Source organism: Falco punctatus (genome assembly GCF_963210335.1).
Source record: "Falco punctatus genome assembly, chromosome: 17".
In the NCBI taxonomy this organism is placed as follows: Eukaryota; Metazoa; Chordata; class Aves; order Falconiformes; family Falconidae; genus Falco; species Falco punctatus.
This window is the reverse complement of record NC_137597.1, coordinates 7,104,825-7,117,648: the sequence shown is the minus strand read 5'-3', so window position 1 is coordinate 7,117,648 and position 12,824 is coordinate 7,104,825. Positions and strand designations below refer to the sequence as shown.

The window sequence follows — 12,824 nt, the reverse complement described above, 5'->3', positions numbered from 1 at the left end:
AGATACTGAGTAATTTTTATGTACAGCATTATTACTAAAGTGCCCCATTTTACAGTGAGGTTTTCAATGTCATATAACAAAGGGAATATAGTCCATCAAGGGGATGCTGGTGGAAAAAGTAATACAGATTGCTTAAATTGCTCAAGAAGAATAGAGCATATCAAAAAAATTTTATACCTACATCTTTTGAAGATTAGGATAGGATCTCTGAAAAAGTATACCAAATTTGATACCTAATTGAATAATCTTTCCCCCTGTTCATCTGGATTCTGCAGGTGATTTACCAAGATTATGAACAGCCCATTTCAGCAGAATAAACAACGGTGTAAGAAGCAGTGTCTACCACATGAACGGCTGGTCAGCTATTATCATCTTCTGTGAAAAGGAACACAGTGTTGTTCCTTGTTTTAAGATAACTTTACACTTGACCAGTTCTTCGCCTTTCTTGTTGGAGTGAGCTGCTTGACTGATCTGTGATAAATATGTGACAGAAATCTCTCTTACAATGCTTTACTATCAACTCTGCTATGTAAACCTCTTATTAGAAACAACACAAGTACTTAAGGATTGCAAAGTGTCATCAGTCCGCTTAACCCTCTGCTCTGCAACACGCTGGAGGTGCCTTTCTCATTCTGCCCTGTGCTTTCAGTCCTGGCTTTTCATCCAGGTTGTATCCAGGATGGAAAACACACAGCCTTCAAGGTACGTAAGGCTGCAACCATCCCTGATTCACTGCTGTGCACAGTGAGGCTTCACTCCCTGTCCCAGTGTAGGTTAGCCTTTTAATACTTGGATATAGACATTCAGTCATTTATAATATTACACCATGCAGGAAGCAGAAATGAAATGCTGGCTATTGTAACAGTGACTAATCACCTGACGCTTCTCCAAAACATGACATGCACAGCTATTTCAGCAGCGTAACAGTGGCTACATGGAAGTCACTACACGTTAGAAGTAACATATCCCAATGCATTTCATAAACGTCTGCAGTGACACAGGCCAAGTTTGAAGCTTGTGTATGGGTTTCAGAACTGCTTCCCAAAACTCACCAAAGCGGACTTCCCCACACCTCCTGAACCAAGGACCACTAGCTTGTACTCACGCATGGTGTGGTCTGTTCAAATAGCGACAATCTGGAAAGGAGGAAGAAAGCCAACAGTTAAAAGCGTACCTGCGCATAGTACAAATACATGGCACTGTCTTCTGAAAGCAGCAACGCTCCCCTGCTCCCGCTACTCCTGAGAACAAAAATCTCTTTAGCAACAGCTACGGTTTTTATTTTTCCACTTGGGTTCTCATGTTTAGAAGGCTGCTCCGACAGCCCCAGGTTATACACGATGTGCAAAGCCGGACCAGTGAGGCTGCTGGTGCTGTGAGAGGAAGAGGATGAACACACCATGGCACAAACAGCGCAGCCACACGCACCCGCTCCCAGCTGCGCTGGGTACCACAAGCTCTCACTGCCTGTCCTCTGTGTTCTCAGCATTTTATAGCATAAAACAATGAGCATTGGACAAGAAAATTAGATCAGAAAGATGCAAGTAGAGAGGTTTACTTCTCCCACCCAGTCCCAGCAGGGAAGGATTCAGGTCAGTATTTTCTCTCTGGAAAAGGTCAGGCCTAACTTACAGCTGCCAAGGCAGAACCTCTCTGCTCACCCAAGCAAGGACTCTGCCTTTTTATGGAAATCTTGCAACTCCCTCAACTCACTATGCAGCACCAGAAAACTTCTCTTTCTCATCGAGATTCCCTGACAAATAAGGCAAATGACAAAGCTGGTGATAAACATTTTACACTATGTTGACATTATAAGCCAGGCTGGGCTGTCCCTATCAACAGAGCTCAGGCAAACAATGACCTCAGCAGCTAATTATCTTCCCCAGCAAGATACGCTTTCTTCCCAAGTAAGGCTTCAGAAACACGAGCACTATGAGGCTGGGCAAGCTGCATTTCTCAAAGGCATTTCAAACTAACATTGCCATAGGATTCATGGGTTCACTGGCTACAGTTTGAAGATTGCTTTAAAAATCAAAATGTGTTGCAAGTAGCTTGATAGAGAAATGCATCACCTTGTCGACTGCCGTTAACAACGGTCTGCAAAGAACAGGGATAGTATTTTTAGCTTTGCAACTGTGGACAATTCCCTGACAATCTGTGTCTCACATTTATATAATCATTAAATCAGGACAGGTTTTTTTCTATCATTTGAATTCCCAAGGGAAAGCTCTAAAACAGAGGCAAAGGGAAACCCACGTGCTGCTGCACACCCATAGCTAGTCCCTGCCGGGGCGCAGCAGCTGAACACATCACTGGAGACCTTGCCCAAACATCCTACTTTTAACCCTCATCCACAATATGTTTTATGGTCTAAATGTGACACAAGTACAGGTTTAAACAAAAATAAAAATCCCATGTGCAGCTGGAGAGGGGCATACAAATTCTGTGGCCCGTTCAGCACAACTGTAAGCTCATTTGCAAGAACAGAAATACAGGGTTTGCCTGCCCGCTTAGCCAAGCTGCCCGTCCCTCACCCAGGCTTTAAAGGGGGAATAAAGCTGAAGCTATCAGCAGCAGCCCACAGTTTTAAGCACCCTGGGGTGGTTCTTCAACTCTTGCAGCCTATATTAACTGCCATTGCTTAACTTCAGAGAAATTGTGAAATTAAGTCAAACTGAAAGGGGTTTTCCAGAATGATAACTCTGAATATATCTAAAAGCAGAGCAAGCAATTATCTATGCACTCTAGTAAGTTGACAACATTTCTGGTTAAAATTCTGGCAGCTGTAAGCTCTTCTGCTTGAAAACTTCCGCAACAAGTAACATTCACTTCCTTTCTTTCAAAAATCATGACACTGGATGGGAAGGAAAGGGGAATTCCAATTAGCAATGATTTTCCTCTTGATAATCCTTAGAAATTAAAAGGTGATGCATTTTTTATAAAGTATACATGAAACTTATTGATCCAGTTTCCCTTAATCTTCCTACAGTTCCACTGTCTGTTCCACCTAAGAAACCCACCTAAGAAAACCCAGAAGGCAATTAAGCTAAGGGTTAAATTTAGCTGTGAACTCTTTCACTTCTTATTTATACTAAAAATAGTTGTGGGAAAGTTTCATCTGGGAGCAGTACAAGACTAACTTCTCATTTCTTCGCTACAGTATTTGCTGATTTTTTTTTTTTCAGGTGCAACAGGAAACCAAGATCCTGAAACGCATGAGCCTTATTACTGTAAGCCCCACATGCCTTAATTATCTTGGAGTTCTTTCACAAGTCTGTTAATGTTATCTGTTTATACAACATGAATAGACTGCTCAAGAAATTACTATGCTGCATCCTAGCCAACTTTTCATTTGGCAACTGTTTATGCCCACCTATACAGTTAGACACAGTAGCATTCATTTCCATCCAGAGCTCTGTGTAGTGGAGTTACATGCCGTGAAGCAACAGCAATGTTTGAAAATGCAATGAAATGATGGGTGTTAAGTGTTTCTTTCAAGGCAAGAAAAGAATACGATCACCAAAGACTGTAAAAAAGAAAGTAACTTTCAGTGCTGTCATAGATGTCGTGAAACCGGTCTCATTAGTTTTGAACGATGCGATGCAAAAATAAAGCAAAAGCTGAGTGTGTCTCCTTGCTCATGCTCCCTTTTCCCATACACACACAGCCACTAGCTGCGGCAGGACAACTGCAGGGCACAGAGCGTGTTTCACACCAACCCATCGCTGCCCAGCGCAGCAGGCTCCCTCTTCCCTGCTGTATCAGACTCTCCGACCTACCCAGCACCTGTACAGCCATTTTAAATACAGAGTAATAAATTAGCAGGGTTCAGATTTAACCTATATTAATTAACAAACTTTGCTTCTACACTGCAAAGCACCTGACATGTCAGGATTAATCTCTGCTTTTCTTTATTCTTTAACAGGAGCATCTAGGCTACTGTCCCCAGCACTGTCTGGGAAATGACAGTAAAAGATGCTCAGCTATTCACAGCATCAGCCCTAAGATGACCAGCTCCTACATGAATGGTGAAGGGTCCTACCCTGTGAACAGATGAGAGGTGAGGAAGAGATACAGAGCATTTGTTTTAATATACAAAAATGAAAGGCAGTGCAGGCAGGATGGCAGAAGGATCTCTGAGGAGGACCCGCAGATGAATGTAAATACAGATGAAGTTGGAACCTGAAACTCTGCTCTGAGGGCCTGCTGCACCTTTATTCAGCCAAGCACTCACGCACTCTCTTAACAGCACGAATCATCTTTCACCCTGTTGCAACCGGGTGGATGAATCAGGGTGCAAAGCAGCAAAACTTTCAGGGTATTTCCCAACCAGCGGAAGAAGCCAGGCAGAGGCTGTGGGGAAGGTGGCACAGGGAGAACAGCTGAAGCCCTTCAGAGATAAACCTGATGCAAATACTAGCCGCTCCACTTACAAAAGTTTCACCAGTTTATCAAGAAGTTTATAATTTGGGTCGTGGGGGAGAGAGAAGTATGAACAAAGAAGATAAGCGAACACAGCACTGAGAGTGGGTGCAAGAACTTCACACTGACCTGAAATGCAACATGCACCCTGTGAAAAGCAAATGCACGAGTACAGTTTTATACATCTGAAGGAGGCAGCTCGTGTTTATCAGTTTCTCCTTCCTCCTCCAAACACTGACAGAGCTACGAGTAACAGGAGGTGCACATACATGGCTCAACGCGAAGAAGGCAGTGTAACAGCACGTGGTCTGATGGTTTTGCATAACCTGATGAAACGTTGGCCCTAACCGATGACACAATCTCCATTAAGACAATAATACAACTCTTAAAAAGATAAAAATCAGAGCAGACACATTCTCTGAAGATTCAGCCTTAAAAAGAAAACCTATGGACTGTAATCACAGATCTGTATTTTGTACAATAGCAGAGACGACATCAGGAAAGATAATCCAAAACTTTGCGTTTCATTTCCCCACTACAGGAAACAAGATTCAGGCAACATTTTATTTTAAATGATGCATTACACACTTAATCAATTCTCAAATTTCCCCAACTGCCAATGTTTTCCAAGTCAGCAATTTAATTTGAAACATATTGGGAACATTAAAAAACTCATACCTTGGCATAAAAGATCTCTCATCAGTGTTAGCAGCCCCTACAGAAGGTTTTTCGAGGCTCCCTACAAGGGACTGGAAGAAAAAGAAGAATTAATAACTTTTCAAGTGACAGTGTATACATCAAATATTCTCTTTATGGTTTCAAACCACAACACGCCTGTTAAAAAATTTGCTCTTTGCTTTACCAATGGAGCTCTACGTGATTTCTGAATACTCAAATCAAATTACCTTAAGAACAAGAACTCCAATACAATTTAACCTTAACAGCGAAAGATTGGGAGGGTCAGGTGGAAGCCAATGGCAAAACACAATTCCTACTTGATTATGTCATTAAAAAACACTTTACAAACTGGACTTGCAGTTACTGAGACACAACATTCAACTTTCTTAGGTTAAAAAGTAAAAATCAAGCTCACAACTGTAAAGTTCATGTTTCTGTTTAACACAGGACTGCACTGGCTTTTGGAAGCAAGAAGTAAAACTTGTCCCTGGGCTACACAGCGCCTGGAGCTGGATGGCTGAGCTGACACTATCTCACACATCCAGTGACGAAGCTTCAGCCCAAAAGCAGAGTAACCACAGCTGACGAGTCTCACGTTCTGAGAGCCACAGTGTCCCCACCGCCCTGCTCAGGGCAGGCTGGGCCAGCGCTCCAACATCTCTGGTCGCGGGACAGGCTCTGGCAGAACCGCAGCAGCGCAGGATCGTGCTCTGGCTCGGTCCTCCTTGCCTCCCATCGGCTCGGGCAAGGGCTGCTCACCCTGTCACCTTGTTGGATTGAGATTTCATTGACAGGCACAGGTTACTTGTGGTTTTGGGGTTTCCCTCCCCCCCTCCTTTTTTTAAACAAAAATTTCAACTTCCTTATTTTTGCCTATCAGATTTGATAGCAATAAAATACAGTCTGCAGCCATGGTAGGAAAAGACAGCTATCACAGGGAAAAGTACTTCCCTTCTTATGCACAGTTTTCAAATCACTATCTAAATAGCTTGTCTGTTGTTCCCTTTACATCAATTTTTACTGGATTTATGCAAAGTTGCCGCTTCTGTCCACGATCCCCTGTACCTGTTACTTGACGACTGCATTTGCGGAAAGTTCACACAGATTTCTGAAGTCCCACTTTTTCCCTTTCCTCTGACAACACTTTCTACCTCAATACCATGGATTTCACTCCTAAATAGATATTTACAGCTATCCTCTCTTGATTTCTAACCGTTCATTGTTCAGCTAACCTCGTGGGAGTTTTAAAGAACAGTTCAATGACCAACTACTATTGAAAGTCAACAGGATCTGGGCGGGCTCCCACCTCCCTTCTTCCAACTTACTTGGAACTCCCTGGCTGCCACTTTTGCACCTGCAGCATGCCGTGCCTGCACCAGCGTGGGAAAGCATTACCCCAGAAACCTGGGGAAATGTGCTTCTGAAGAACAAGCTACAGATAACAGATCAGCAAAGATATTTAAAAACTGGGTTGGTACTAAATGAGTCAGAAGGTCATGGCTGGACTGAGAGGCAAGGGGGAGGCAGGGCAGACGGGGAGGCATCTGCTGCTCTGCAGCTCCCACATGCTGCGGTGAAGCCACCGGGGCAGGCGCTGGCTTACGTGGCAGCTGAAGCAGGGCTGGAAACACCACCAGGGGTACCGGCTGGGCTTCCACTGTGTGCTGAGCACACGTCCAGTAGGTAGGTTTAAACAGACACAGCCAGACTTTAACAGATTAACAGACTCCATCCACTCTGACAAACTGGATTAATCAAACCCTCACCGAAAGCTGGCTGCTATGGAGCTCCAAGCACACGGGAGCTTCCTGTGCTCTCTGGGTTCTTTCCTCATCTCCCACAGTTTGCTTTTCCCACAACAAAAAGACAATTTTCTCCTGCAGGAGGGATGGGCCCTGCTTAAGTCAAATCACCATGTTCCTGTGGACTTTTTCTCCCTAATATACTCTACACACGACTTCAGAAGACAAACTGAGGTCAGCCTAACCCCATTTGAGGTTGTATCAAGTTTGCAACGCACTTCAGGAGTTGAAAACTGTACTTTCTAATATCAAGAATGTAGGAGAAAGCCAGCTGTGTTTAAAGCATCCCCCAGCCCTGAGTGATTTTAAAGGGGAGAAAACATCACTTAACTACTCACAATCGGCACTGCCATAGTAAAATCTAATGACTGCTGCAACACCTATGAAGTAAAATTATTTTATGGAATCCATAAGGTTTCTTTTTTGTAAGGAACACACAACGCCTGTGCAACCACACTGCACCTCCGCAGCAGAGCTGCATGATCTCGGCTGCTCACCCCTGCGGGGAGCTGCACCACACACCAGTGCCAGGCGCAGTATCACCGCACACAGGAAACAGAAGCATCTGGCACTGATGCTATCGACGTCCCTCTGAAACGAATCTGGCATCCTGTTCCGTACCTCTCCAGCTCGTGCACCAGCCCTGCTGTGTCCCGGCCCCCGCTTCCTCCTCCAGCCACCTGGCTGGCCCCAAACCGCAGCAGGATGAGGGGGACAGGTCGCCCTCCCAGCCCTGCCCGGGCATCACCGACATCACATGTGTGACACTGCTTGAAGAGCACCTACAAGCTGTGACAAAAAGAAAAGGGCAGAGGGGAGAGCATGGAGGTGTACCCAGCCAGCAGATACAGCACGCTGCCAGTCCTCGAGAGCAGACTCGGTCCCAGCACCACTGTCTCCCCACCCCAGTAATCCTGCTGGCTCCTTGTCCATGTGCTTTAAAAGACTGTACCACTTGCAATATCACAACTCACCAGGACTGAACTGCAGCAACAATGTTACTTCCAATAGCAGTCACGGCCATGGCTACACCCTACAGCCTGCGAAGGGTCCTTTGCCTTCAGCCTTTCACAGCTTCATTGCCACCAGCTACACCAAAGTCTCTATCCACTACCAAAAGCTGACAGCTCAGTGTTTCTCTCTGGTTTCAGAGTAGCACATCAACATCCATAGGTAAGCAAGGGCTGTAGTGCAGGAAGCCTCGCATTTTCCTTTTCCCTGACGACTCCGGGCTCCCCTGGCCGGGGTGGAAACCAGTACGCGCCAACACCTGAGCCTGCAGCCTGGGGAGCGCAGACTTACCCCCCACATTGACAGGTAAGTTCAATGAAATCAATGAAAGCCACCATCTCCCTGGACACTGGACCACTGCAGCAGGGTCCTGTCCTGCTCCCAACGCGTCCATAAAGAGGCAGAAGACAAGGCGGTATTTCCCAGTCGCACGCTTGCCCTACGCTGCCAGCGGTGCGGGGGCACAGCGAGACAAGCCCTTGGAACATGTCCCTGGTCCTTCCAGTCCCAGATGAGACTGTCTGGTTTTATGTGGCTACACACTCTTCCCAAGAGCATTTCTGAAAGCTTCCAAGGGATTAAAGAAACAACTGTTCCTCTTTTAATGCCAGAATCATAGAAAGTTTAAATGAAAACCTAGGAAATTTTTTTTTTTCAAAATATTTCTTTTTAGTAGTTTTGCTTCCAATGCTCCAGAGCCATAGGCACATGCCACACTGGAGCCACAGAAATCAAAATTTTTAGAAAGATAATGAAGCTGTCATAATACTTGTCAAATATTTTTCCAAATGTAACAGGAATTGAGTGTACAGCAATGCAGAGAACATTCAGGCAGCTCTTGCTGCAAGCATCTGCCTGGATCTAATTTGTACAAACTTGAAAACAGGGATTTCCAGTGAAAGCACTGACAAAGTCTCAGCTGTAAGACTAAAGACAGATGAAAACTCAGCAACGCAGACTGCATTTTCACTCAAGAAGCACCATGTGCAGCCCTACTTTAAAAAAGGGTGAGTGAAAAGGAACAGAAAAGCGAGGCACCGAATGCTCACACCCCAAACCACAAGCATCAGTCCCTAGAGACAACATGAAACGGCCTCTCAAGGTGCAGCTTCTACAGCCACATGCACTGTTAACCCGACATCTGTTTTGCTCTCTTGCTGTTCCCCAGAAAGATGCACTGGGACAGAGAAAGGGAAAGGTGTCCTCAAGACAGAGGGGAGAGGTGCAAGGAGCAAACACCACTCCCTCAGCTTTAGAGAAGAAAAAAAAAAAAAATAGAATAAACACCTCCTGAGTGCTGGCTTGCTTATCCTCCGCACTTCCCTTTTTCTAGCAGTTTGATGTTCACATGCGGAAATCAAAATATTTCCATGGGGAAATGTGCTGTCAGCATTTTACAGATTTGGGAGAGAAAGGCACAGATGTCTCTGTGAACTCCAGCACCCCCGGTCTGGGGCTGGCTGTGCCACCCCAGCAGCCATCACCTTCCCGTTTTCCCGAGAAAGGAGTAGATTCTTGGGACGTTACAGCCACATGTCTTGGTTATTTTTACCCTGGCAGCTAAATACTGGATCATGGCTACTATAAACAAACCTGTTTAATTTTGAACTTGTAAGTGTTGTTTGTGCCAGTTTTTTAAGTTACTATAAACCAGGCCATGAAAAGGGATGGATTTTGTTTTTTAAAAAGCGTCTACTAAACATTGCTTAATATCCTACCAAAATCCTTTCATTGCTCATAGCCATGTTTGCAAAACAAACTCAAATCCAGCACTTTCGCAAAGGAAAGATTTACGATGATCAAAATCACACTAAAACTGACAGATCCCTTCCACAATAAAAAACCCAAACAAATACAAAGAATGATACAGCAATGAAGTCTGGAAACACAGGACCTGGGGCTGTACCCTTGGCTTCACCGAGGACCTGCACTCATCAGACCACAGGCTGCAAAGCGCCAGCAGCACCGCACCAGTCCAACTGCCCAGCTCCAGCAGTGCCGAACCACAGCTCCACTCACCATCTGCTCCCTCATTTGTTATACACCATGTTCTTAGATAGTAAATTACTCAATGAAGTCAAAAGCATGTTAAATACTTCCCTAACATTAATCAAAGCTGCCAACAATTATGCAATTATTACATGTGAGCTAAGGAAATGTGCCGGGAAGAGGGATGGTGGATCACACATGAAAGGGTGTTTGTCTGCAAATCACACAATTAATTAACAAATACCTTTCCTAAAATGTAACGAGACAAACACCCCCATAGAGTTATCCTGTTAGTTAGCACAGAATTTACTTAAATAATAAAAACCACTGCCATGGACGCACTCGCCAAGTCCCTTCCCCAAGGCAGTCAATCTCCCCATCACCTTTAGGGTACACAGAAAGCCTCCTCCACCCCCCCCACCCCCCCCAAAAAAAAAAAAAAAAAAAAAAAGAGACAAAACTAAGCAGAAAGCAGGACTTCAATGTGACTTTAAAGTACAATTTGACAAACCTCCATTCGCCAGTCTTCAGAGTCTGCTTCTGTTTCATTAGTCATTATCACTGCGGTAGCTGACACCCAAGTCAATGTATTTTATATAATGACATTATATAATAGCATACATCTTTATACATTACGGCAGGAATCTCACCCCCAATTTTGCAGTTTTAACAGTAAAAATATTATCATTTCCACTGACTGCCTTCAACATCCAATCAAATACAAATCAAGACAAGCGTATAACTGTATGCATAATCATGCTGTAGGACGAGTCACCACCCAACTGTGGAGCATTACTGCTTCTGCACTACACATCCAGTCCCTCCAGGCTTGTAAGCTTCTGTCCTCCTAAATTCAATGCAGGCCAAAACCTAAGTGATTTCGTGTAAAAACAAGGAAACATTTTGGTTCCAGGCAGGAATTTACATTGCCTAATCAACCTATTTTATAGTTCAGTAATTTCAGCATTTAGACAACAGGTATTTTGGACATTCAGAAACACATGTGCTTCTCAGGGGAAGCCCAAGTATGCCAAAGAACTGAAGCAACTCACAAGTGAGTTCCAATTCCCTACAAGAAGACTTGGGAATTCAATTTAATCCTGAGCCACTACTACACTAAAAAGCATTTTAATAAATTGAATTCACCGTGATGAGTGAAAAGCGTAACAGTATTTCAATACTGTAACATTCTAGTATTTCTAATTGAGAACTTTCATCGATAATTCATAAATTTACAAACAAGAAGGCAGCAACATTTTAATAATATACCTTGTCTAAGAAGAGGCAATCACAAATCAGTAATTTAAATCTAAACATGGGGGGGTGGGTGTTTTTGAAGTACTAGATAAAAAAAAAAACAACACAGCAAGAAGCACACACGAGAAATAAGCTAGTGACAAGCCAAGTAAGCAAACAGGTATTTGAGAACCCTTGAGAAGAACATCATTGTTCTGAGATGTTACTTGAGGTGTTCAACCAGAAAATGCCAGAGACCAGCCTTCAAATCTCACACGCATCCATTCTGAAAATCTCAAAGCCTGACCATGCCCTGCTCTGAACCACATCCAAAACGCCAGTTTCTGCGTAATTCCACATCTTCCGCGGTGTATTGTGAAGGTTACTGATGCAGGGCCAAAGCCATAAAAGCCTGGGCTAAGAGTAAAGTCCTCTAGCAACAGAGCCGTCCTTTCCGACTTCAGTTTGTGTTGAACCGGAGCTTTCAGCAAATTAACTACAGCACACACAAACAAGTCGGCGACACAAATGTCTTTGAAAATAGCAGCAATTCTGTAATTTGAAAAAGTGATTTTACACACAAAGATACTGAGATTGATCCTCCCCAGTCTGCAATTTGCTGCAGCCAGCTTCATGCTGAACTTGCAGTTTTGAATATCATAATGTTAACTTCTACGGCAGTGACTGCCGACTTATTTTAAATTGCTTTGCAATAGAAGCCCTTCAGACAAGGAACAAGTACTCTGGGCAGCTAAAGCCTGCCCTGCTGAAATGGCTAATTTATTTTTTGTCCTATTGGTCTGCATTTGCAGAAAGTTGCTAGGGGCATGTGCCAGACTGACAAAGGCAGGGGAAAGGAAGCCAGAAGCAAAACTCAAAGACCAACACACACTGCATCCCCAAATTAGAACAAGCCTCTACGTCACTCGCTGTAATTGGCAGTCTCCCCTCCAAATGGACTGCAGCACTGCTGCAAATTTAATACTAATGAGCACTGATCTGCTAACAGGAGGAGAGACATCCACCTAAACTGTGCAGATTTAGGAGAAAATAGACTCTTCAATTATATATACAAAACAGTTTAAGAGTAAGTGTTGTGCAGCCACATTATGGAAACAGAATGGCAATGAATCAGACAGCCGATGCCCGCGTAGCAGCCAGCCGGCAGAACAGAGGTCCTCCCAAGCAACACCACCATCAGCCACAGCTCTCCTCACCTAGAGCTACTCGAGTATTTTCAGCAGAGAAGTTTGCACAGTTCACAGGAGTTCTTGACAGCTTCTCCGAAAGAAAAAAAGAAAAATAATTCCTTTCCCCCTCCCTCATCAGCAAAACATGTAAATGGTAAAGGGCATAAACATCAGACCTAGAAGCTGTTCATGGGACTTCCTCCATCTGTTGTCTACCACATCCACCACTTGCCACGGAATTTTAAGTCCTATAAAGGTTTTCTTCCTCCCTTTTCCTGTAGTGGAAAAAAGCATTCTGACCCTTTCAAATACAGATTAAATTCCAAACAGACTCTAGGAGGCTCAATCACCACAAAACACAAACTACATTATATTTTGTAAGAGCAATTCATTGTGCTGATAGTAGCTTGGCAACATTCTTAACTATGTTCTTCCTGGTTTATGTAATTAGAGTAAATAAGTGACATGAGGTAGGCAGACCGCCACTGCAATTTCA

The 12,824-nt window shown here is 44.0% G+C and overlaps 1 protein-coding gene across 5 annotated transcripts in view; it reads right to left on the bottom strand.

Moving 5' to 3' along the window:
• RAP1A (RAP1A, member of RAS oncogene family) overlaps positions 1-12,824 on the bottom strand; it is a 42,177-nt gene that overhangs the window by 17,267 nt on the left and 12,086 nt on the right. For 3 of the 5 annotated variants that reach the window (XM_080367711.1, XM_080367709.1, XM_080367710.1), the window contains exons 2-3: positions 5,101-5,171; positions 1,053-1,136 (exon numbers count right to left, since the gene is read on the bottom strand). In XM_080367711.1, coding sequence (XP_080223837.1) covers positions 1,053-1,109 — 57 coding nt within the window. In that variant the 5' untranslated portion in view covers positions 1,110-1,136; positions 5,101-5,171. Of the gene's footprint in view, positions 1-1,052; positions 1,137-4,551; positions 4,576-5,100; positions 5,172-12,824 lie in introns of those variants that run through there. The other 2 variants (XM_080367713.1, XM_080367712.1) reach the window with 2 other exon arrangements.